Genomic DNA, 27420 nt, shown 5'->3' on the forward strand with positions numbered 1-27420 from the left:
CCCTTGTAATTACCAGTTTGTAACCTAAAAATGTGTCCTCGTAAACCACCCAAACCCATCCGCACACACACATTTTGGCAAATGGGCTTCATCAGGGTTTAAATAAACAAATTAAGAAAAACTTTGTTAACAAAGTTGTTTGTTAACAAACAACAGCAAAAATCCAACAAATGAATGAACATTCAGGAATTGTAATTGGTGTGTTCTAACTGGTGGATTACATATTTTCTTGTCTATTCCTTGGCTGGATTTGGCTATTATTTGTATTAAAAGCTTAAGTGTGTGACTTCTTTGATATTCAAATACTTATGCCAACTTAATATGCAGAGACAACTTTAAGTAAACCATAAATAGTTTGATTTCCTCAAAAACATAAAGCACTGTGTCTCTGCGGAGCTTTAAAGAAATTACACACTTCAGCTTTAAAAAGTTTCTATTCATTTTCTTTTAATCCTGATGAAGGCCTATATGCTGAAACACATGCAAAGCATGTCAGAGAGCAGCACTGAAGTGGCATTGAATCCCAAAACCTGCATTCATATCACCAAAACAATAATCTCTGTATCAATGTTAGCTATAAATCTGCAGTTTGTTCCCAGAATATGCAGCCTAATGGAGAAGGTATTATTTGATTTCTTACTTTATCTTTGCTGTTCAATTAAAATAGATTGTGGAAAGACTGAGAACCAATCAGATACTTTGCCAGAAATGCCCCACTGATTTCATAATAGGAAAAAGGGCCTTTCCAAATGATTGTGAGGGGAAACCGATATCCATGCATTGGACACTCTAGCAGCATCAAAAGCAAAGCATTAACATTTTAATGAGGGGCAGTTGGCTGATTATAGCTCTTGGTAATGGCAACAGGAAGGATGGATGACTGCAGATGTGAAAGTGGAAAGATCTCAGATCAACTTTACAAACTATTTAAGGCTTGTGATTGTGACAGAGCTTTATCTTATGTCTGGAGTGTCACGGTCAATTAAATTAATGAGCCACGAGAGGCTGTGCGTTATTAAGCCTAAGATAATAAATTATTATTTCGACAAGTAATCAGAATCAGAATGAGCTTTATTGTCGTGTTCTCATGTACACAAGGATTTTTTTTTTTTTTTTTTGGTGATAGAAGAAACAAGTGCACACAGAACATTACAGTGAGACACAGAAAATAAAACAAGGTAAGATTATAAATAGACATACAAATAATAGGACTTATAACATAGAATGGCATATGCACATGTGCAAGTGGTAATGTGGAGCTGAAGTCAGAAGTTTACATACTTTACATACAGAAGTTTACAATCTTAGTCAAATACATTTAAACTCAGTTTTTCACAATTCCTGACATTTAATCATAGAAAACTTTCCCCATCTTAGGTCAGTTAGGATCACTACTTTATTTTAAGAATGTGAAATGTCAGAATAATAGTAGAGAGAATGATTTATTTCAGCTTTTATTTCTTTCATCACATTCCCAGTGGGTCAGAAGTTTACATACACTTTGTTAGTATTTGGTATCATTGCCTTTAAATTGTTTAACTTGGGTCAAACTTTTTGGGTAGCCTTCCACAAGCTTCTCACAATAAGTTGCTGAATTTTGGCCCATTCCTCCACACAGAACTGGTATAACTGAGTCAGGTTTTTAGGCCTCCTTGCTCTCACATGCTTTTTCAGTTCTGCCAAACATAATGATGGTCATTATGGCCAAACAGTAAAATTTTTGTTTCATTAGACCAGAGGTCATTTCTCCAAAAAGTAAGATTTTTGTCCCCATATGCACTTGCAAACTGTAGTCTGGATTTTTTTATGGTTGTTTTGGAGCAGTGGCATCTTCCTTGTTGAGCAGCCTTTCAGGTTATGTTGATATAGGACTCGTTTTACTCTGGATATAGATACATGTCTACCTGTTTCCTCCAGCATCTTCACAAGGTCCTTTACTGTTGTTCTGGGATTGATTTGCACTTTTCGCACCAAACTACATTCATCTCTAGGAGACAGAATGCGTCTCCTTCCTGAGCGGTATGATGGCTGCGTGGTCCCATGGTGTTTATACTTGCGTACTATTGTTTGTACAGATAAACGTGATACCTTTAGACATTTAGAAATTGTTTCCAAGGATGAACCAGTCTTGTCCACACTTTTTATTCTGAGGTCTTGGCTGATTTCTTTTGATTTTCCAATGATGTCAAGCAAAGAGGCACCGAGTTTGAAGGTAGGCCTTAAAATACATCAACAGGTATACCTCTAATTCAATACACCTCCTATCAGAAGCTAATTGGCTAATTGTCTAAAGGCTTGACATCATTTTCTGGAATTTTCCAAGCTGCTTAAAGGCACAGTGAACTTAGTGTATGTAAACGTCTGACCCACTGGAACTGTGATATAGTCAATTAAAAGTGAAACAATCTGTCTGTAAAAAATTGTTGGAAAAATTACTCGTGTCATACACAAAGTAGATGTCCTAAACAACTTGCCATAGTTTGCTAATATGAAATCTGTGGAGTGGTTAAAAAATTAGTTTTAATGGCTTCAACCTAAGTGTATGTAAACTCCTGACTTCAACTGTATGTGCAAGGTAGGGGTATGTAAAGTTATTTAATTAAATCTGAGTGAATTAACATATGTACATGAGATATTTATTTACATTATTGCACTATGGGAGTCCTGAGGCTGTTTAATTGATCATGTGTAAAATGGCCTGAGGGTTGAAACTGTTCTTGTGCCTGGATGTCCTGGCGCTCAGTGCTCTGTAGCGCCGGCCAGAGGGCAACAGTTCAAAGAGGGTGTGTGGGGTCCAGAGTGATTCTACCTGCACATTTCCTTACTCTGGAGACGTACATGTCTTGGATGATGGGCACCAATAATCCTCTCAGCAGTCCTGACTGTCCGTTGTAGTTTCCTTCTCTCTGATTTGGTGGCTGAACCAAACCAGACAGTTATAGATGTACACAGGACAGACTCAATGACAGCCGAGTAGAACTGTCAGCAGCTCCTGTGGCAGGTAGAACTTCCTCATCTGGCAAAGGAAGTATAACCTCTGTTGAGCCTCTGTTGAATGTGGGGGGATTTCTCCTTAAGTCCACTATCATCTCCACTGTTTTGAGCATGTTCAGCTCAAGGTTGTTGTGACCGCACCAGACAGCCAGCTGATCAACCTCCCATCTGTATGCAGACTCATTACTGTTGCGGATGAGTCCGATGACCGTGGTGTTGTCTGCAATCTTCAGGAGCTTGACAGTGGGGTCTTTTGCAGTGCAGTCATTCATGTACAGGGAGAAGAGCAGTTGAGAGAGAATGCATCCATGAGGAGCACCAGTACTAAAAGTTAGGGTCCTGGATGTGAGTTTTCCCAGTCTCACTAGCTGCTGCCTATCTGTCAGAAAGCTGTTGATCCACCGACAGATTGGGGTGGACACAAAAAGCTGGGTCAGTTTAGTTGAGAGAAGATCAGGCATGATGGTATTGAAGGCTGAACTGAAGTCCACAAATAGGATCCTTACATAAGTCCCAGGTCTGTCGAGGTGTTGCAGGATGTAATGCAGTCTCATGTTGACAGCATCATCCACAGACCTGTTTGCTCAGTAAGCAAACTGAAGGGGGTGCAGCAGGGGTCCAGTGTAATGTAGTTTATTAGCCAAATTCTAGGCTGTTTGCGGTTGTCCAGCAATATAGAATGTGCGGTCACAGGTGTGAGTTTAACAGCATTTTACAACAGCTATAAATGTAGCTCAATCAGAATTCTGAACTATACAATTAATAATATTGAATTAGTTTGTAGAAGGAAAGCTTTGATTGGGAAAAGTTGACAGTCCCCAGTTAGTAGTCTATTAAATTCATTTAGCAGTTTATTGTCTATGTAGCAATCGTAAAATCTGTAATCTGAAAAGTACACACTATTAAAATACACTTGTGTTAATCTAAAACCAATATAAATGTTCACATGAACTCAGTCAGTCAGAATCATATGAACAAAATCAATAACTACTAACATGAATATTAATATGTATAAATCATATTTATATGTGAAAATGAGTTCACTCACATGTATCTGAGCTCAGACTCTCTCCTGATCAGAATGTCTTTGATCCGTTCGATCTTAAAAAGTTCTCCCTCAATGTCCCCCACTGTGATAGTAGAGTCTGCCATTGAGACCACATCTGCTTCTGAAAAGACACATACTGTAAACAACAATATCTGGACTGAAACCACACTGATCACGATGACAAAGAGATTAATATATACACCACAAATTGCACTCTGTACAAAATATTTCAAGATTTCACAGTAGCAGAGGCTATTTGCACTAAGATTGATGCTATTTGCACTAAGTACAAATAGTGATGGATGCTATTTATACTAAGTGTAAATAGCAACAAAAAGCATCTTCATTGCAATAAGTGCAAAAAGTGTTAGGTGCAGTGTGTTTATTGTGTTTATTTAGAGTCCAACAGACACCAACCCCTACCACAAACCTAACCCTAATCTGCCCTTACAAAAATTAACCATGGTTTTACTACAGTAACAAAAGTATCACCATGGTATTTGAAAAAGAAAATCATAGTAACCACAAAATTAAACATGGTTACTATATTAACACCATGGTTAATTGCATTAATACTATGGCTTCCGCCTTTCTCTAAACTCCCGACCTTCACTGAGACCAAATCACCGTGAGGAAATCAATATTTATATTTATTTTTATTTATTATTATAAGTAGTATTACAGGAAATATTAAGAGTGGAGAGAGGAAACAGGATGGGAAAAGTGGGACAAAAGGGGAAATCGAGCCCAGGCCATCTGCATACAAAAAAAAAAGTACATCCACTCCATCTTTACATACTATGCTACTGCAGCGACACTTGGGGGTGCAGTTTGTCTTTAATTTCTGTGTTTCCACAAGACTATTGGAGTGCAAAAAGCTGCACTGTGTGGTGGGTGCTATTTACACCTAGTGCAAATAGTCACTCTGTTTCACATAGCAAAGCAAGGTAATCCCTTCCTGATGCAGGTTCAAAAATTGCTTCACAAGCATTAAGCCTCTTTAAATATCACGGTTAAAGGAAGTACAACTCTAGACAATACCATCTCTTTCTATGGGTCTATCTTTAGTACCTTCTTCCTTTTAAAAGGTTCTTAAACCGCCACTCCAACTTCCTGTGTATCCCTGCACCAATAAATCATAGCCTTAAGAGCAGCAGAAAATTGTAGCATGTCCAGGTTACCCGCCTTGGCTGCAGTGCCAGGCCGTGCATTTAAAGTCTACACCTTCAGTGTGATTAATGCAATTAAGAAAACACAGTTTCACAATGAATAAGACACCCTATGCCTTTGGGCATCATACATTATGTTGCAGCTAACTAGTACTACTAATTGACATTTTAAAAACACGTCCCCACATGAAAGCCAGAACTTGAAATGGCACTTAATGCTCAAGCAAGCCTAATTTTAACTGCAGCATGCAGCAGTTTTGTCTCCCAGACATTTGAAACAGACATTCAAAAATCATAATTTTTATATGAATCTACCAAGGAGATTTAAATGTTGCTTGCAATAAATTTTGTCAGGGTACACGGTTCTCTATCTGTCACTCACTCAACGTTGTGTCGATGTAGTGACACTAGGGATCACTCTTGGGAGCCCAAGACACCTCTGGTCTTTGATAAAAGGCCAATGAAAATTGGCGAGTGGTATTTGCATGCCACTCCCCCGGACATACGGGTATAAAAGGATCTGGTATGCAACCACTCATTCAGATTTTCTCTTTGGAGCCAAACGGTCATGCTCACTGAGCTGAATACTATTGTTCATTCACCTCTGCTGGATCTGACGGCGCATTTCAGTGGCTTCTCCCTCCTCTGCACTGGTGCACTGCAGAGAACGTCCCTGGGTGCTTCGGCAAAAAAACAAGAGAGTATATTTTCTGAAAGAGATTTTCCTCCTCTAATAGAGTATATATTTCTCTAAAAGAGCGGCACACACGGAACGTCTTTTTAAAGATGCCTTCCCGATTGTGTGTTATTCCTGGTTGCGGTCGTTATCTCTCAACTTCAGATGGTCATGATCGCTGTCTTTCGTGTCTGGGCGCGACCCACATGTTGGCAGCTTTTGTGGATGGTTCATGTTCTCACTGTGAGAACATGACCATGGCAACGTTGCGGTCACGGCTTGCTTTTGTAAGAATGAGTTCATGAGGTATGAGGCCAGCACGGCTAGCTCTGGGGGCGATTTGGGGACCCCAATGGGATCGTCTCCGCCAGTTATCCCCCCGTGGACCTCCCATTCCCCAGCACGCTCGTCTGCCCCAATCGGACTTCCGGATGAGTTTGCCGGCTCGTCTCACGGCGAGTCAGGCTTCTTGTTCGGAGCCCGCGAAGATGATGAGCTCTCGAGTGCAGCATCGGAGAGCGGGCTTGTCCAGTCGGATGCAGAAGCCTCAGCTGGGCTTCCCCCTTCGGGGACGATTGCCCAGTCACAGGCCGATGCCGAAATGAAGGACATGCTTTCCTGGGTGGCCACGAGCGTTGGGTTAGAGTGGAACCCTCTGCTCTCCCCTGAACCCTCGCGGCTTTATGATAGGTTCCTGGGCTTGCGGCGCTGATCAAAGCAGCCATAACCCGCTCCAGTGCCATTCTTCCCGGAAGTGCACGAGGAGCTGACGAAGTAGTGGGAGGCACCTTTTATTGCCCGGCCCCGTTCCGCAGTCCCCCTGCTCTCACTACCCTTGATGGCGGGGTGGCCAGGGGCTATACGGCGATTCCCCTGGTGGATAAGGCGCTCGCGGTGCACCTATGCCGGCAGAGCGTTGCCACCTGGCGCGGACGCCCTAAGCTCCCGTCCAAGCCCTGTAGGCTCACATTGTCCCTGACGGCTAAAGCCTACAGCACTGCTGGACAAGCCGCCTCTGCCCTGCACGCCATGGCTCACCTGCAGGTCCACCAAGCCAAGGCGTTGAAAGAACTGCATGAGGGTAGTTCCACCCCAGATTTGATGCAGGAACTGCGCTCGGCGACCGACCTCACTCTCTGAGCGACGAAGGTCACGGTGCGGTCTCTCGGGCGGATGATAGCCACACTAGTGGTCCAGGAGCGCCACCTTTGGCTCAACCTGGTTGAGAAGGGAGAGGCCGACAAGACACGGTTCCTTGCTGCCCCCATTTCCCAGGCGGGCCTATTCGGCGACACTATTGAGGACTTTACCCAGCAGTTCTCGGCGGTGAAGCAGCAGGAGGCGGCAATCCAGCACATCCTGCCCCGGCGCGGCTCAAGATCCCGCACCCCGTCTGCTCGTCACCAAGGGCGTCCCCCTGCAGTGACTACATAGGCTCCACCGCAGCCCGCCCCTTCGGCCCGGCCCCGGTCTGGAGCCAACCACAGGAAGCAGACACCACCCGTCTCACAGCCTTCGCTTAAGAACCCACGGAGGTCCTCAAAGCGCCCCTGAGACGGGCAACCCAGGGACGAGGGAACCCACTCACGTGGAGCTGGTAAAAAGACCACTCCATCCCCTGGTAGAGGGCCAGGCGGAAAATCTTTTGTTGCCTTTTTGTTTGATTTCTCCGCATGCCCAAGTGGCTGTGGTACCCAACAGTTCAGCAAAAGAGCGGCTTCCTTCCTCCCTTGGTCTCATACCCGGTGTGTACGGTCGTCAGCACGACTACTGTCCACGGGTTTTTTCTTGCAGGATTGGCGCTCCAGCGGTGGCCTTTCCGCCCCTGAGCGCCCAGCTGTGGCACACAGCCGCCCCCAATGTGGCAGTCTCCACGGGTTACGAGGACAGTCCTCTTCCTCCACCATCCCAGGCTGTTCAGGGGGTGGTCACAAGGAGCCAAGTAAGTGCTTTGATGTCCCTAGACTCAGCACGGCCACGATGTGGTGTGGCACCTCGAGCTCCGCCCCGCCACAAGGCCCCACCTGCCGGTATGTCCGATGATGTTCTCCCCTTGGTCCCCCTTGCGTGGAACTTGGACGCGTGGCTCGCGCTTTCCAATCCATCGTGATGGCTGATCTGGACCATCTGACTCGGCTACGCGATTCAGTTCGCCAGGCACCCGCCCAGGTTCAGCGGTATTCACTTCACCTTGGTCAAGAGCAAAAACGCTGCCACCTTGCACACGGAGATTGCTACCCTCCTACGGAAGGGTGTGATAGAACCTGTCCCTCCAGCCGAGATGAAGAAAGGGTTTTACAGCCCCTACTTCATCGTACCGAAAAAAGGCGGTGGATTGCGGCCAATCTTGGACCTGCGAGTACTGAACCGGGCTTTACACAGACTCCCGTTCAAGATGCTGACGCAAAAACGCATTCTGGCGAGCGTCCGGCATCAAGATTGGTCCTCGCATCTTTACGAAGGTTGCAGAGGCTGCCCTTGCCCTGTTAAGGGAGGTGGGCATTTGCATTCTCAACTATCTCGACAACTGGCTAATCCTAGCTCACTCTCGAGACATGTTGTGCGCACACAGGGACCTGGTGCTCTCACACCTCAGCTGACTAGGGCTTCGGGTCAACTGGGAAAAGAGCAAGCTCCTCCCGGTTCAGAACATCTCTTTTCTCGGTTTGGAGTTGGACTCAGTCTCCTTGACGGCGCGCCTTATGAACGAGCGTGCCCAGTTGGTGCTGGCCTGTTTGAAAGCTTTCAAACAGAAAACAGCGGTTCCACTGAAACTTTTTCAGAGGCTCCTGGGTCATATGGCATCCTCAGCGGTGGCCACCCCACTGGAGTTGATGCAAATGAGGCCGCTTCAGCACAGCTCCAGACTCGAGTCCCGAGATGGGCATGGCGCCATGGGACACATCACGTGGCCATCACGCCGGTCTGTCACCATCTTTTCAGCCCTTGGACTGACCTCTCATTTCTATGGGCAGGTGTTCCTCTAGAACTAGTCTCCAGGCGCGTCATGGTCACGACAGATGCCTCCAAAATGGGCTGGGGCACTGTTTGCAACGGGCACACAGCCGCCGGCCTCTGGACAGGTCCGCGACTGCATTGGCACATCAGCTGTCTCGAGTTGTTGGCAATTCTGCTCACCCTGCAGAGGTTCCGGCCATTGAGGCAAGAGGCAAGCACGTGTTAGTTCGGACAGACAACACAGCAACGGTAGAATATGTCAACCGCCAAGGCGGTCTGCGCTCTCGTTGTATGTCACAACTCACCCGCCATCTCCTCCTCTGGAGTCAGCAGCACTTCAAGTCGCTGCGAGCCACTCACATCCCGGGCAACCTCAACACTACAGCAGACGTGCTGTCACGGCAGATTATCCTCAGGAGAGAGTGGAGACTCCACCCTCAGGTGGTCCAGCTGATTTGGAGTCGATTCGGACGGGCACAGGTGGACCTGTTCGCCTCCCAAGAATCCTCCCACTGCCTGCCCTGGTACGCCCTCATCGAGGCTCCCCTCGGCATAGACACGCTGGCACACAGCTGGCCCCCTGGCCTACGCAAATATGCGTTTCCCCCAGTGAGCCTGCTTGCACAAACCCTGTGCAAGGTCAGGGAGGACAAGGAGCAGGTCGTCCTGGTAGCACCCTACTGGCCAACCCAGACATGGTTCTCGGACCTCACGCTCCTTGTGACAGCTCCCCCCTGGCGAATTCCCCTGATGAAGGACCTTCTTTCTCAGGGACGGGGCACCCTCTGGCACCCGCGCCCAGACCTCTGGAATCTCCATGTCTGGCCCCTGGACGGGACGCGTCTGGACACCTGTGGTGGTAGACACGATCACTCAGGCTAGGGCCCCCTCTACGAGGCGCCTGTATGCCTTTAAGTGGCATCTGTTCACTAAGTGGTGTTCTTCCCGAAGACCCCCAGAGATGCGCAGTCGGATCAGTGCTTTCCTTCCTGCAGAAGAGGTTGGAAGGGAGGCTGTCCCCTTCCAGCTTGAAGGTGTACATTGCCGCCATAGCAGCACACCATGATACAGTCGACGGTAAGTCCTTAGGGAAGCACGACCTGATCATCAGGTTCCTAAGAGGTGCCAGGAGGCTGAATCCCTCCAGACTATGCCTTGTTCCCTCATGGGACCTCTCTGTAGTTCTTCAGGGTCTACAGAGAGCCCCTTTTCAGCCTTTGCAGTCAGCCGAGCTTAAGGCACTCTCCTTGAAGACTGCCCTCCTGACTGCGCTCACTTCCATCAAGAGGGTAGGTGACCTGCAAGCGTTCTCTATCAGTGAAATGTGCCTGGAGTTTGGTCCGGGTTATTCTCACGTGATCCTGAGACCCCGACCGGGCTATGTGCCCAAGGTTCCCACCACCCCTTTTAGGGAACAGGTGGTGAACCTGCAAGCGCTGCCCCAGGAGGAGGCAGACCCAGCCCTGTCGTCGCTGTGTCCGGTGCACACTTTACGCATCTATTTGGATCGCACGCAGAGCTTTAGAATCTCTGAGCAGCTCTTTGTCTGCTTTGGTGCACAGCGGAAAGGAAGCACTGTCTCCAAGCAGAGGATCGCCCACTGGCTCATTGATGCCATAACTATGGCATATGTCGCCCAGGACATGCCGCCCCCGGTAGGGCTACGAGCTCATTCTACCAGGGGTGTAGCGGCTTCCTGGGCCCTGGCCAGGGGTGCCTCTCTAACCCCATGTGATATATATCTTCCGCTAATTCGTTTCCCTGTTGGCAAACTGCGTCTTCCTTGGGCAGAGCCCCTTTGCCCCAGTCTCTATGTTTGTAGTAACTCCTCCCCCATTGGGCAGGATCTACCTTGAAGACTCTCCACATGGTTGGAAAGACCATGTGGTGTATCTTTCCACATAACTACCCCCCCCCCCCCCCCCTTTGGGCGAGGTGTGGTCTCCGCTGTGTCTTCCCCTTGAGAAGGACACCCCCCGACTAGACCTAGCGGCCCAGTCGGATAATCTCCCTTCTTTTTTAGGGAGTGGAAAAAAGAGAAGGGGAAAAGAGGCCACGACTGGGTTAAGCCTGTCTCTATCTTTTGGGTAGTCGACTTTTGCCCAGAAAGGGCCGTTCGACATTCATAACCATGTTGGGGGAGGTTACGTGTTGACCTGGTGTGCTGGCTATGAAGCACACAGTAGTCTGCCCACCACACACCGCCAGTTCACGTAACACAGTTCAGTCAATTGTGGTGTTTCATATGGGACCCCTAGTGTCACTACATCGACACAACGTCGAGTGAGTGACAGATAGAGAACGTCATGGTTACTTGTGTAACCTCTGTTCCCTGATGGAGGGAATGAGACGTTGTGTCCCTCCTGCCACAACGCTGAACTACCCGCTGAATTGGGCGGACCTTATATCGGCTCCTCAGCATAAAACCTGAATGAGTGGTTGCATACCAGCTCCTTTTATACCCATATGTCTGGGGGAGTGGCATGCAAATACCACTCGCCAATTTTCATTGGCCTTTTATCAAAGACCAGAGGTGTCTCGGGCTCCCAAGAGTGACCCCTAGTGTCACTACATCGACACAACGTCTCATTCCCTCCATCAGGGAATGGAGGTTACACAAGTAACCATTCCCGATATTCGGAACTGCAATGCTCCCGTTAGTTTAGCAGGGGTTTGACTCTCATTAGAGATGTCTCCTAGCAACCCAACTGATAAACAATGCTGCAGCGCTAGAATTTGTGCTTCAGGTTTATGATTATCAAAAGAGATTATAATGTTTTATACACCTGTTTCTGCAGGCATTTGTTAAACAAGATTTAATATCATGTAATTTGGAAACTAACTAATTTATCGATATTACTTAATAAAGTGAATGTTTATCACTTACTTTGTATATCTCCCAGAGTGTCGACATGTTTGTGTGACATCATGCCCCTGCATCTCAGCAAAATCGGAGTTTCTGCACGAGCCTACAAGTTGTAATTCTGACTTAAAGATGCATTCCATTGCACGTTTCCTAGTAGGAAGTTGTAAAATCTGACTTTCCAAGTTGAATGGAACACAGCACTACTTTTCAAAACTTGATCTGACACCGAATGCTCCAGCAGCCTAATTTACACTTTGAAAACTCCTGATGTTGCTATAACAATGCAAAAAGCACTTACCAATTTACTTGAAGTGAAAATCAGTCCTCCTTTCCTGTTTAATAAATTAAGCAATCACAGGTCACGCAGAACATCTTGTGTTTTTATATCCATAAGTATCTCTTTCTCAATGGTGATGTGGCAGTGACAGCCGACTTGTCAGACAGCTTGATCTTATGCATTTTGCTCTTGAATTACATACATCACTTAACGTGTGATTGCATCACTCAAGGCCAGCTAGAGGGCCTCAACCGGGACACATCCTAAAGATTACACTCACCAAGAACAAATAAATCAATCTGATTGGTTGATGAATCTGACAATCTGACTTTAGTTGCCCATTCATTTGCAATGTTGAGGGATTCTGTGGAAATTCTGAAGGCCTAACGGGGTGGAGCTCAGACTCACGTGCTGCTTTGGGCATGCAATGTGAAACAGCTGTAACACTTTGCTTTTAAGCATCAAGGAATAAATTCTGACTGGATAAACTTTTCGTTTTTCTCTATTTGTTTGTGGATTAATTAAGAGTGGAAAGCGATTATAAATACATGGGCAAAAAGGTGAATGAGAATGAAAGGATGAAAAATATTTATTTATTTGGCTTTTTAGGCCAGCAGAGAAGGCTTTGCTGGCCCTGAGAAATCGCCACTGCTTGGCTGTCAGACAACAAATTGCTGTATTACTTGCAAGTGTTTAGGGGATGTAGCATAACTCTTCCCCTGATCCCACAATTTGTTATGTAACTGCTGATGTCTCCAGTGGCATTATGCACTGTTGCTTTCTCATGAGTGGCATGGTAACCGTTATGCTGCACTGAAGTATTTAATTATGTCCATATGATGTGACTGAGTGGCCACTTGGGCCATTAGATGGGGAAATGTGACAACATTTAGAAAAGAGAGATGATTCCACTAAACAAAAGCATTGTTTTGTTATTTTGCCAACATTTCTCCAAATACTAGCTTCTTGATTTCTTTTCCCATTCAAAGTCTAAACCACAACAGTAGGGTTTACGAATTAAAAACATCCCTTCATATTCTTTATAAACAACTTCATAATGAAGTATAAAACATCCTGGTTACTTTCGTAACCTCCATTCCCTGATGGAGGGAACGAGATATTGTGTCGATGTAGTGACACTAGGGGTCGCCCTTGGGAGCCCCAAACACCTTGATCTTTGAGAAAAGGCCAATGGGAATTGGTGAGTGGAATTTGCATGCCACTCCGCAGACATATGGGTATAAAAGGAGCTGGCTTGCAACCACTCATTCAGGTTTTGTGCTGAGGAGCCGAGACAAGGTCCCAGCCATTTCAGCGGGTAGTTCAGTGTTGTGGCAGGAGGGACACAACATCTCGTTCCCTCAATCAGGGAACGGAGGTTACGAAAGTAACCAGGACGTTCCCTATCTGTCACTCACTCGACGTTGTGTCGATGTAGTGACACTAGGGCTCTCTATACAAAATGGCACAACTAGCTGAACTGTGTTACGTGAACTGGCAGAGCGAGACGGGCAGACCATTTTGTGCCTCGTAAACAGCGCTCCCGGCTGTCACGTAATCTCCCCCAATGCTCTTATGAGCATCGTACGGTCCCCTGCACCTCGGGGACAAGTTCCCTTAGTGGGGCAAGGGCTGCCTCTGTGACTTTCATGAAGGTGTGAGGTGACAGGGACAGACCGAAGGGGAGGACCTTGTACTGGTACGCCCGGCCCTCGAAAGCAAACCGCAGGAAGGGCCTGTGTCGAGGTAAAACCGTTTTTGTGTCAGCATCTTGAACAGGAGTCTGTGCAAGGCCCGGTTCAGTACTCGCAGGTCCAAGATTGGCCGAAACCCACCGCCTTTCTTTGTTACGATGAAGTAGGGGCTGTAAAACCCCTTCTTCATCTCGGCAGGAAGGACAGGCTCTATCGTGTCCTTCAGTAAAAGGGACGTGATCTCTGCACGCAAGGCAGCAGAGTTCTTGCCCATCACTGAGGTGAAGCGGACGCTGTTGAACCTGGGCGGACGCCTGGCGAACTGAATCACGTAGCTGAGTCGGACGTTCCTGGTCAGCCACCGCGACGGGTTGGGGAGTGCAAGCCACGCCCCCAAGCACTGGGCAAGTGGGACCAAGGGAACAATCGCGTCGGACGTACAGGCGGGTGTGGCCTCGCGGCGGGGCGGGGCCCAAGGCGCCACGTTGAGGGGACTCGAACCCCGAACTCGTGGCCGTGCTGAGTCTGGGGACATCGAAGCAGCTCCGGAGCGCCATGCTTGCCATAAAGATGCAGTGCCCAGCGGTCGTGATAACGATGGCCGTGGACACCGAATGTGTGACCCAGGAAGTGAGGAAACCATTCTTTTCTTGAAAATGTGGGTACCGCAGCCCTTTGGGCATGTGGTGAAATCATAAGAAAAGGAAAACAGGATGGAGTGGTCTGTTTTCCAGCTCCAGGTCTGTAACGGGTCTCCGTCTCCCTGGGTCGCCTGTCTCAAGGGTGCTTCGAAGCCTTCCTCGGGTTCTTAGTGGTGGGCCTTGAGACGGCGCAGGGGGTCACCCCTGGCGATGATCAGACAGGGTGCGGGATCTTAATCTGCGCCACGACAAGATGTGCTGATAGCTTCCGTCTGCTTATTAACCATCGAGAACTGCTGGGCAAAGTCTTCAACGGTGTCGCCGAATAGGCCAACCTGGGAGATGGGGGCGTCAAGGAATTATACTTTGTCAGCCTCCTTCATCTACACTTCATCAACAAACTACACTATCCATAATCCTGAAGTGATATCCACCAATCAGTGACATCTATTAGGAAAATCCCAGAAGTGACCACCCACTCCCATAAAGCATTCCAAATTTCCCTGACACTATATGTATTTGTGTATATCTATATATTTTACAATACATTTAACATATATTGTTTTATATCAAAGGATTGTTTTTGATTTGATTACATCATTTGCTTCATGGGATGAGTAATTTATAAAATATTAAAAGAATTTAAGTTCACAGTCTAATACCCTTGTCTTTTTTCCTATTTTTTTTTTTTTTATCTTAAAATAAAAGTTTGTGATGTTGTTTATGACAAAAATCAAAATTGCTGATTATGGTCCCTGATATAAGGGCGGGTAAACATATAGATTTTCTGATGCATCGCAATCTTCATTTGAACAATCTCAATATCGATTCTTAAATCTCAAGATCTATCTTTTACTCTATGCGCAACCCTCCACTACAATGAGAGTAAATCACTCGCATTTGCATCCTAATTTCACATTATGCTACTAAAATGTATATATTTGGCAACTGGCTAGTAAATGTTTACATTTCACTTACCATTTACATTTATATTTATACATTTGGCAGACACTTTTATCCAAAGCGACTTATGTCTTCCTCTTTTGTAAGTGAATCATCTTAAAGAGACAGTGGTATGAAAAGTGCCATATTACAAAGTTTCACTAGCATCAGAATAGTATTCAAAACAGATTAATGTGCAACAGGAATTTTTTATTGTATTTATTTATTTATTTATTTATTTTAATGACTGCTCATGGAACAGATGTGTTTTTAGTCGTCTTTTGAAGACAGAGAGTGAGTCAGCTTCACGGATGGAGTTGGGAAGGTCATTCCACCAACGTGGCTCGATGAAGCTGAAAGTACGGGAAAGTGTTTTGGTGCCTCTTTGTGTTGGTACAACAAGGCGACGTTCCTTAGCTGACCGCAGGCTTCTAGTGGGAGCGTAGCTCTGCATAAATGATTTTAGGTATGCTGGAGCAGACCCAGTGACTGTTCTGTATGCCAGCATCAGAGCCTTGAATTTGATATGTGCATCAACCGGCAGTCAGTGGAGAGAGATGAGGAGTGGTGTAACATGCACTGTCTTTGGTTCATTAAAGACCAGACGTGCTGCTGCATTCTGAATCATTTGCAGGGGTCTAATTGCACATGCAGGGAGGCCTGCAATGAGAGTGTTACAGTAGTCCAGTCTAGTTATGACAAGTGACTGGACAAGCAGTTGTGTGGCTTGTTCAGAGAGGAAGGGTCTTATCTTCCTGATACTGCAGAGTGTAAATCTACATGAACTTGTGTTCTTTGAGATGTGGTCTGTGAAATTTTGTTTGTTGTTGATGGTTACCCCTAGATTTCTGACTGTTTTGGAAGGCGTTACTGTAGATACACCCAGCTGCATGGTGATGTTGTGTTCAACAGCAGGGTTGGCTGGAAAGACAAGGAGTTCAGTCTTGGCTGGGTTGAGTTGCAGGTGTTGTTCCTTCATCCAAGCCGAGATGTCTGCTAGGCAGGCAGAAATTCGAGCAGTCACTGTGGTGTCGTTGAGTTGGAAAGACAAGTAGAGTTGCATGTCATCAGCGTAGCAGTGGTAAGAGAAACCATGTGCCTGAATGATGGGTCCCAGTGATGTTGTGTATATAGAGAAGAGAAGTGGCCCAAGCACTGATCCCTGAGGTACTCCAGTAAGCAGCTGGTGTGGCTTGGATACCTCACCTCTCCAGGCTACCTTGAAGGACCTACCTGAGAGATAGGAATTAAACCAGTCAAGCACAGTTCCTGTGATGCCCAGCGAGGAGAGGGTAGAGAGTAAGATCTGATGGTTGACTGTGTCAAAGACTGCAGAAAGGTCCAGCAGAATCAGGACGGATGATCTGGATTTAGCTTTCGCCTGTCTCAGCGACTCAGTGACAGACAGCAGGGCAGTCTCGGTGGAGTGTCCACTTTTGAAGCCGGACTGATTGTCATCCAGCAGCTTGTTCTGTGAGAGATAGGCAGAGATTTGATTGAAAACTGCCCTTTCAACTTACCAGTGATTGTGTAGTATAGTGGTGGAGTATTCAGCAGTGAGATTCTTTCACTGCATGCTGAGAGTAAAAGTTGTTCCGTGTAATGCGTGTCCATTTGTCATTGAATGATGTCTGTTTTAATACCCTTTCTGTTCTCTACAGTCAGTTGTTAATCAAAAACTAAAACAAAATTAAAGAATAATTCTAATCATGCTTGGCAAAGATGAGATAAAGCCATTTGAGTTCTCTCTTGTTAATATAAGTTCATCAACAGATGCTCTTTACAGAAATGGCAGTTTTGTTAAAGAGAGTTTTAGCACATGCTCAACAAATCAATGTAAATCCTTGTAAACAGCACAAATTATGTAATTAAACAATAAACATGTAACAAAAAATCATATATGAAATATAATATCTTATTTATTGATTTATTGACTTTTAATTTGATTATATTTAATCAAATATAATTAGTACAATTTATATTTTTGTAATGTACCTAGTTAGAAGGTCCCCTGCATAATTAACAGCATTAGCTGGTAGAGAATTTCTTTCATGTGTAAGCAAACACGACATTATAACTGAAATATACCCATATGAAACGATTCTAGCTTGTTTTCAGTGTATTTATTTACCATCTACATTGCAAGTGAGATGCACAACATGTAACGAATCCATATTAATTGCAAAATACCCACTGCTTTTCACTTTTGTTCTAAAGCTCCTGTTTCGAATGTCAGGTGATGTTTCTTCAGCACTAATTCTCGTGTGCCAAAGAGAGAGCTGAAACATAAAACAGAGATCAGAGACCTGTACCATGAAGCCGGTTTAGGTAGCTAGCCAGGTAAATTTCAGCTTAGTTCACGCCAAACAGGTATTTTTGGTACCATGAATGTGGATTGTGTCACGTTCTGTCTCCCTCATGTTTTCCATGGACTCTTATTTTGAAGTTTCCCCCTGGACTCCATTTCCTATAGTGCACTGCCCTTATCACTACCAGCAGTTCCTCATCGTCCTCACCTGTCTGCCATCCCCTCATTAGTTCTGTTGTGTATAAATACCCTCCTGTGTTGTTCATTCTTGGTCAGCTCTTGTCCGTGTAAAGCTTGGGATGGTTTGTTGATTTTGTTCATGGCACGCCATGTTGTTTTATGTCTTCATCTTCTTCATTAAAGCCTGCATATAGATATATCGCCTCGCTCGCCTCTCCTTCATCATCCTCTCCACCACAACTTGTGACAGAAGAACTGACCGACAAGGATGTATCTAGCAGCTCTACAGATCATCCTCCTCGAACAGAGGGAGCGTCCAGTTGATGATCACGTTCGTGATTTTCTCCATCTAGCAAATTAGGTGCACTATGATAACCATGCTCTGGTGAATTTCTTCTGGGCTGGTCTGAGTAGTGTACTGAAGGAGCTGATGCCTCCGACGGGTCCTCACTGGACGCTCACCGACTACATTGAGGAGGCTCTGAAACTCAGCGGCTCACCATTCTCTGTGGGTAAGGAAGATGAGGATCTTGAATCTCTTCCCACAATGGATGGCTCCTCCCTTGTTTCCAGCCATGGTTAACGAGCCAGTGCCCATGCCTGCCACGGTTAACGAGCCAGTGCTCATGCCTGTAGCCTCGACCGTCCCAGAGCCAGAGCCTGTAGCCTTGACCGTCCCAGAGCCTGTAGCCTCGTCCGTCCCAGAATCAGAGCCTGTAGCCCCATTTGTCCCAGACCCAGCTCTCGCCAAGTTGGTAGACCTGGACTTCCACCTGATCCCCACCCTGACTACCCTTCACCCTCCACTGGTTCCAGCCAGCATATTGGACACCCTGGTTCCTTCCTGTGCCCTATCCCTTCCTCCTCCACTGGATCCACTTAAGACATTCGCCCCTCCTCATCTTCCCCATGTTCAGCCAGTTCCCCTCATGTCACCGGCTCGACCATCGGCCAAGTTAACTCCACAAACAAGGGGATCCGTCGACCCTCCGACTCCGCCTTGGCCCTCCGAACCCTGGACTCCGCCTTGACCCTCCGATCTCTCTTCATCACCTCTGCTCTATGTCCCCTCGTCTCCACTGTGGGCCGTCAGCCTATCGGCGTCACCGGGGTCCCTCATCCCTCCAGCTCCACCTTGGTCAATCCGTCACCGGCTCCACCTCGAGCCTTCAGTGCTGCCTCGGTCCTCCGAGCCTCCGGCTCCACCCCGGTACTTCGAGCCTTCGGCTACGCTCTGGGCACTAGGATCCCCAGTTCCACCCCTCAAGCCTCTCATGGCTCCACCTTCCACGGCTCCGCATTCCATGGCTCCACCCCTCGAGCCTCTCACGGCTCCACTTTCCACGGCTCCACATTCCATGGCTCCGCCCCCAGAGTCTAACATGGCTCCGCCTTCCATGGCTTCGCCCCCAGAGTCTTCCATGGCTCTGCCTTCCAGGGCTCCGCCTTGCAGGGCTCTGCCCCCAGTGTCTTTCACGGCTCCGCCTTCCATGGCTCTGCCCCAAGAGTCTTCCACGGCTTCGCCTTCCATGGCTCAGCCCCAGACTCTTCCATGGCTCTGCCTTCTATGGCTCCGCCCCATAGTCTTCCATGGCTCCACCTTCCTTGGCTCCACCTCATGACTCAGTCTCCCAGGCCTCCTGATCCTGTCCCTGCTCTGTGGCCTCCTCCCAGGCCTCCTGATCCTGTCCCTGCTCTGTGGCCTCCTCCCAGGCCTCCTGATCCTTTACCTGGTCTGTGGCTGCCCCCTAGGCCTCCTGACTCTGTCCCAAACCTGAGGCCGCCCCCCAGGCCTCCTGACTCTGGCATGGTTTTTGGTACCATGAATGTGGATTGTCACGTTCTGTCTCCCTCATGTTTTCCATGGACTCTTATTTTGAAGTTCCCCCTGGACTCCATTTCCCATAGTGCACTGCCCTTATCACTACCAGCTGTTCCTCATTATCCTCACCTGCCTGCCATCCCCTCATTAGTTCTGTTGTGTATAAATACCCTCCTGTGTTGTTCATTCTTGGTCAGTTCTTGTTCGTGTAAAGCATGTGATGGTTTGTTGATTTTGTTCATGGCACGCCACATTGTTTTATGTCTTCATCTTCTTCATTAAAGCCTGCATATAGATTCATCGCCTCTCTCGCCTCTCCTTCATCTATAAACAGCTATTAAGATGGATTAATACAATGCCTGCCAATAATGATCGATTTTGAAAAATTAAAATCATAATCACTTCACAAAATGGCTATTTCAGAAAGGGATGAATGCCACCCAAACCCCTTTTTTTCATGAACTAGAGACAGTATTTCACTTGGAGTTCAATATAAGGTACATCATTATCAAATACTTTATTGCTTCTCAGGTTGCTTGAAAAAAGAAAATATGTTTTATTATTTCTTACCAGTTATTGCATGCAGTATTCCTATTGCTCAATTTTTAATTATTTATTAGTAGTCTATATTAATATGTAATAGTATTAAATGATAAAAGCTTTTCATTTAAATTAAAATAAAATATTTAGTATTGTTAATTAAAGTTTTTAAGCTTTTAAAATTAATAAGCATATGTTTTCTTGTTGTCGACCTACATAAATTCACATACGCATTGATATATCAGTTGTTTTTTATATTTTTATCACATTCAGCGATTCAGTGATTCTGTCCTCTCAAGCTCTCTTGGCAACAACAGTGTTTCTTTTTACTGTGTAAATGTCTTTAATTTCTTCATAATTGTACAGTGGTCTTTTGTGCTTTGTAAATGTGTTTTAAACTTTATTTAACAGTGATCTCTTGAGTACAAATGTTTGAGTTTTACATATTTCTAAATTAATCTATAGTTTAAATGTACTTAAATTCTTCATATTTTATAACGGTCTGCACTCAGTAGAGATGATAGCTGGTGAAGATACAGTTATGGGAGAAGTAAGAGAAGTAGGTTCAGAAACAGTGATTGGTGAGGTAGCTGGAAATGAAACTAAGCAATAACCTGAAACATCAGAGGGCTCTGCAATGAGAATGACATTGAGATAGCGGATGACGATACTTGTTCTGATATTTCTGAGATTGGTTCCCAAGTTATGGGAGATGTATATACATTGTAGGAAATAAATGATTTCTTGGATGCAACATTTGGAAAAACGATTGAAGTTACTGAGTTTTTCCCAGATGTGGATACATTTATTTGTTCAGTTATGTACAGAGAACAGTAAATTATGATGCACTGAGTAAGAAGAAGAGGTTTCGTTTAAAGAAACTCTTAATGAAATTACGACAGGGTAAAGCTCGTGCTTCATATAATTACTATGGTTTCTTTTTCTGTTTCTATCCCTTTTATTTTTTTCATCCTTATATGGAGTGTCTGAGGGTTGGCTCCTTAAATATAAATGGGGGTAGAGACAGGAAGAAATTAGCAGTGGTTTCAGAATGTTTATAAATAAAACAGATCAATGTTGCTTTCTTACAGAAAACGCATACGGATAGTGATACCGAAATAGAATGGGGTATGTGGTGGGGTGGAAAGCTTGTTTTAAGTCATGGGTCAAATAATAGAAACTGAGAAAGGAAGGATTTTATTAACAAAGATAGAGTTTGGAGGTTTTTTGTTTGCTTTTGTTAATGTGTATGCCCCGAACAATGGGTCAGAAAGGGTGGGGATTTTTATGAAATTGAATGGAGCTCTTAAAAAGATTGATGATGGTGTGTGTATTATTGTAGGGGGAGAATGGAATTGTACAACAGTAACACTTTGATAGGAATGGTGAAGAGCCTCATAATCAATCTAGTCTAGTACTCTCCAAAATAATGAACAAATATGGGTTGGTAGATGTATGGAGAGTAAGGAATAAACGGGAGAGACAGTACACATGGGTTAAAGTGACTGACAATATGGTCTGTGGGGCTAGATTGGATCGGTTCTATCTAGGAAAAATATGAAACAACAGGGTTATGAATGTTTTTCATTCACCTAATGGTTTTTCAGATCATCACATGTTTTTTTTTAGATCTTAACATGAAAGAATTGTCATGACATACTTATTATTGGCATTTTAATGTTAAACTGTTACAGGATGTTTTGTTCTGTGAAAGATTTACACTGTTTTGGAATGAATGGAAAATGAAAAAGAATTCTTTTGAGAATCTTAGCCAGTGGTGGGAGGTGGGTAAAGCGCAAATAAGAGTTTTTTGTCAGAATTATACCTTGTATGCTTCATCACAAATTAAAGTAACAGTACAAAGACTGGAAAGAGACATTGTGCAGTTAGAAAAATAACTTATGGATAATCCTGGAACTGCACCGAAATACTTTTTGAAGGAGAAGAGAATGGAACTTGGATCTTTTTAAAGGAGCAGACAAAGGGAGCACTGATAAGAGCGAGGTTTTGCTCCATTAAAAATATGGATGCTCCTAGTTCATATTTTTTTAATTTAGAGAAAAAAGTGTTCAACAGAAACAGATGTATCATCTTCGGCATTCAAATGGAACTATAACCTTTAATCTGGTGGAAATAAGAAAATTAGCAGTGTATTTCTATACAACACTGTATAGTAACGAACCATGTGACTCTAAGAGTACTGAGGAATTACTCCATGATTTACAACAGCTAGCAGATTAAACAAAAAAAGTGCTGGACAATGAAATTACTTTCCAGGAACTCACAGAGCCAATGCAGCAGTTGTCCTCAGGTCGGTCTCTGAGAATAGATGGATTGCCAGCTGAGTTTTATCAAAAATTTTGGAATGTACTTGGAATGGATCTATATGAAGTATTTTAAATTGTTTTAAAGAAAAGTCACTTCCTTTAAGTTGTCGACGTGCAGTCCTCTCCTTGTTGCCAAAGAAGGGGAATTTATGTCTATTGAAAAACTGGAGACCAGTGTCCTTATTATGTCTGGACTATAAGATATTCTCAAAGTGTTTGGCGAATAGACTCAAGCACTGTTTACATCTCTTGATTGGGAAAGATCCCAAGGTCAATTATAGATCATCTTTTTGTGTTACGGGATTTAGTTGATTTTAGCCACCTTAGTAATCTTGGTATTTTATCATTAGACTAAGAAAAGGCATTTTACAGGGTCGATCATGGATATCTTTTTAATGTTCTACAACATTTTAGTTTTGGTGAAAATTTTTTATCATATGTAAAATTGTTGTACTCCAATGTATTTATTATGGTAAAGGCTGGTGGGGGACTTAGAGCTCCAGTACCTCTTTTTATAGGGATCAGTCAGGGATGTCCATTATCTGGGCAGTTATATAGCCTTATGATTGAACCTCTCCTATAAAGACTTAAGAAAGATTTAAAAGGTGTAAAATTTCAAAATGGAAGTGAAAATGTCAAATTGACATTATCCGCTTATACTGATGATATTATGGTGTAAATCACAATGCAAGAGGATATTAGAAGTTTAAATGAGAGCATTAAGCTTTCTAAAAAGGCATCTACTGCCAGAGTAAATTGGGAGGAAAGTGAGGGCTATATTATGGGCCAGTGGGATGTGGTAGGATGTCCAAAACGTCCAGGTGGTTTGACATGGGGAAGGGAAGCTTTAAAAGTTTTAGGTGTTTTTTTAGGTAACGCACAATATCAGATGAAAAATTGGGAGGGTATGCTGGATAAGGTGTCTTCCTGATTGTCTAAGTGGGAATGGCTGTTACCACAGTTGTCTTACAGAGGGAGAGTTCTGGTCGCTAATAACCTGGTGGGTTCTACACTGTGGCACAGGTGTATAGTCATGGATACACCTGAGGACATTATATGTGAAATACAGAGGAAAATGGTCCATTTCTTCTGGAGTGGGGAGCACTGGGTCTGGGCATCAGTAATTTTTTTGCCAGTTTATTAGGGAGGACATGGCTTGGTGGATATCAAGAGTCATATCTGTGCTTTCAGATTACAAGCAGCAAAAAGACTTCTTTACTATAAAGACTTATCATGGACTTATACCGCATACGCCATCTTGCAGAGGGCAGGTGGGCTTGGACTTGACAAACACCTGTTTCTAATGAGACTGGAAGACAAGAGTTTGTCTGAAATTACACCTTTTTATCGGACAATGTTTCACGTATGGAGGAATGTTTTAACCTGTTGATGAGTCAAAAAAGAGTTAATAATGTTGGCATATTATAAAGATGTATAATTTGTCAACATTATGAACAATTTTGAACAGCACACAATATGGTAAATGTGAACTAATTTAAGCAAAGTAATGTCAAACCCATGGGTGGGGTCAATGAGCATCAACAGGTTAAAGGTGGACAAAGATATGAGTAGTTCTGCACACTGGGCTCCTGTGGAACCACTGTTTTTAATAACATGATCCAGACAAGACATTTGTCCTCAGTGGGTGTGCAGGCATGTGTGCGTAGGAATGGGATCGCAAAGTTGGGTCACCTAATGGATAAAGATGGATGGAAATCTGTGGAAATTATTCAGGAAGTGACGGGTTTACGATCACAAAGACTTGCATCAAAACTGACAGAGGAAATCTGTCTGGTAATACAAAGCACTTATGGAGAATTTATAGCAAGAAGACAAATGGCAAACCACAGTGGCAGACAAGAGTTTCCAAGGATTGGTAATGCGCCGCTAATGTGTGATGAGAATGAGGGTGAAGATGCTGACTCAATCCTGACTTTCCGGACTCCTCAACTGGATTATCTGGAATGTGCTTCAAAGAAGGCACTTTACTACACAACAGTCAAGGTGATGCATCAGAAATCACTAAAGAAACAAAAATCCTCAAGATGGCTAGGTTTGTTGGGGCCAGATTTCCTTGTGAGGACCCTGTCTAAACTTCCTGTAGAGAAGCGAACTACTGATCTACAGTGGAGGATTATTCACGGGGCGATAGCTACAGACAGATATGTGGCACACCTGAATCCAGCAGTGGGTTGGCAGTGTAGGTTTTGTGGCGAGGAAGAAGATTTAGAGCATCTGTTTTTAAAATGCATCAGACTAAACAAGTCTTTTTGAACTACTTTCAACTTGGTTTCAGGGGTTTATAGGAGAATTTTTAGATAAAGTATTCATAAGAGGGCTGAAGTATAGATTTTTATTAAGAAGGAGAGTTTGTTTATTGAATTATTTGATAGGGACAGCAAAACTGGCTATATGGAAAACAAGAAAGAATAAGGGTCTAGAGTTTGCAGCAACAGATCCTAAAGTCATGTTTACGTGTCTGGTGGCAGCAAGATTAAGAACAGAATTTGTATATTACAGTCTTACAAATAATGTTGATGCTTTTTGTGAGATATGGTTTATTAATGAGATTCTGTGTGTTGTACATGATGATCAACTGGACTTTGGCTTTTAAAATTCTAATTTATTTTATTTATTTTTATTTAATTTCTTATTAATGTTTTTTGGGATATGATTTTTGAAATAGTAAAATGTATAAACTAAAGATTTTCTAAACCTCTCTCTCTCTCTCCATGTTTCACATGATTGGCTGTTCGCTGTCATTCATGTGCATGTGCAAACTCATAAAAATGAATTTCTTTGATATGAAATTAAAATAATGTGTAGAAAAAACCTAAATGAATTGAGTTTTCCTCATTTACATTTGATCTGTTCAGATAACTCTGAATGTTTACAGATGCCCACTAAGTCATTATACTGATCATCCCTCAGTATTTGCTTCATTTGAAAAGCAATATAATCTGATTAATCAGTAGTAATGTACCAAACCTTGACCTAACCATTAGCTCCACTCTTCTCCACAATGGTAACCTCCAAAATAATGTAACATGACAGAAACTCTAAATCGCAACATAACAGAATATTATACACTTACAAGTCTGCTACTTGTTTCATTTTGCATAGAAATGTATTAAAATAACACTTAATTTTAAAATGTAGGCTACTCTTCCAATCTAGTCCTTTGTAAAGCACACAGGGAACTGGAAATTCTCTGGCCGGTTTTAGCAATACATTGATGCAACAAATATTATTCACATAGTCCACAATTTGATTAAGTGAACATAGATGGATTGTACACAATGCAATTAAGTTGAGACCAAATGCTAAATAATTATGTTGCAGTAGCTCATTATAAATAAGTTAAATCACATTGTGTGAACACCATCCATTAGAAGTCTGAATCCATTTGATAATTTCATAGCAATGTGATAATATCACTTTTTGATGACAGTTTTGAATATCACTTGGACTTTACGCAACATAATTAAGTTCTCATCTCAAACATAAATGTATTAAGTTGATTTCAAATGTACTGATTTACTATTTTCAACAGAGCTGCTTTCCCTTTTTTTTTTAGTGTGTCTGGGATTGGTTAAAAAACATGTTAAATAACAGTAGTCGACTTAAAAGGAATGCTGTTAGTTGTACATTTTCATGATTACACGATTGTGTATCACAGCCATAATCGCAATTACTTTTTCGATTAATTGTGCAGCCCTAGTTGTGATTTATCTCAGAGCTGGTTATTTTGGTTCATGGCTTTATTTACCAAGAATTCTTTATTAAAGAATTTATAGAATCTTTAAGGGGAAAATAGCTTGGAACCAGGGCCACTAAAAAAGTGATGGTCACTGATGTGCTCTATTGCAGCAGGAAAATATAATCCAAATTCTTATCATGTAGAGGTTTTCAAAAGATGAATAAATCCTTTTGAGAATTTTCATCTTTCCAATATACAGTATAATGTATTGTCTACAAGAGTTAGAAGTGGGAACCACACACAATAAATGTCTTGTGCCTCTCTAATGATTAGTAGTGTTATTATTAATTTGATCCTCATCACATTTTACTACATGTATACTATCCAAACAATCAATAGGCATCTTAAGACTAAACCATCCAGGTCACAAATGCTTGCAAATACAGTTGTTAAAAAATCAATACTAGAAAGCAACTTTGAACAATGGCTTTTTCATGCGTATGTAACAACTCCACTGAAGCAATGAGATTTTTCATGTCAAGTGAGGCATTAAGGCAAGGGTTTAAAGAAAAATCACTCAAATTTGTGCATTGTACTGAGAAAACAGGAAGAGTAATGCATGAACACTGTACAAAAAAGAGCTCATCGAAGTGCTGATGTAGAATTGTCTTGTTAGGTTTAACAACAAGAAATGTTAAGCAAGGTGTTCTGTCAGTATCTACTCTCAACCTCATGCCTTTCCAAACCTATATGAATTTCTACTGCATAACACAAAAGGAGACATTTTAAAGGAAGTTCTTTTCACTGATTTCAATACAATAGCAGTTTATAGTTACTCACTTTAAAGTTTCAAAAAGCACCCACTGCAAAAAATCATTTTCTTACTGAATATTGATGTCTTATTTTCTGGTAAAAATATATTTTGCCTTGAGAAGCAGAATGTCATAAGATATTAAGTGTTGTTTTCAGAGAAAGCTAACACATTTTGTGGGGGTTATGCTTTAAACTAAAAAAAAAAAATAAAAAAAACAATTTGTCTATGGGGCAAAAAAAAAAACAAAAAAAAAAAAAAGAAAGAGAGAAAGAAAAAAGAAAAACAATGTTTTCCCTTTGAATCATTTTTTTTCTTACCCCACTGGCAAATATTTTTTCTTGTTATAAACATAAACACTACTAAATTTTTTATTTATTTCTCAGTAAAAAAAAAAAAAAAAAAAAAAGTTGTCATTTTACTTCTCTAGTAAATATATTTTTTTAAAGAATGTTTCGATATTTTTA

General features: G+C 43.4%; 1 protein-coding gene across 1 annotated transcript in view; it reads right to left on the bottom strand.

Annotated features, from left to right (window-relative positions):
• LOC127446601 (bMERB domain-containing protein 1-like) overlaps window positions 1-27420 on the bottom strand; it is a 38702-nt gene that overhangs the window by 10036 nt on the left and 1246 nt on the right. The window contains exon 2 of the mRNA XM_051707650.1: window positions 4043-4163. Within this exon, the coding sequence (XP_051563610.1) occupies window positions 4043-4163 (121 nt within the window). The remainder of the gene's footprint in view (window positions 1-4042; window positions 4164-27420) is intronic.

The sequence above is a fragment of the Myxocyprinus asiaticus genome, chromosome 9 (genome assembly GCF_019703515.2).
Source record: "Myxocyprinus asiaticus isolate MX2 ecotype Aquarium Trade chromosome 9, UBuf_Myxa_2, whole genome shotgun sequence".
Lineage (NCBI taxonomy): Eukaryota > Metazoa > Chordata > Actinopteri > Cypriniformes > Catostomidae > Myxocyprinus > Myxocyprinus asiaticus.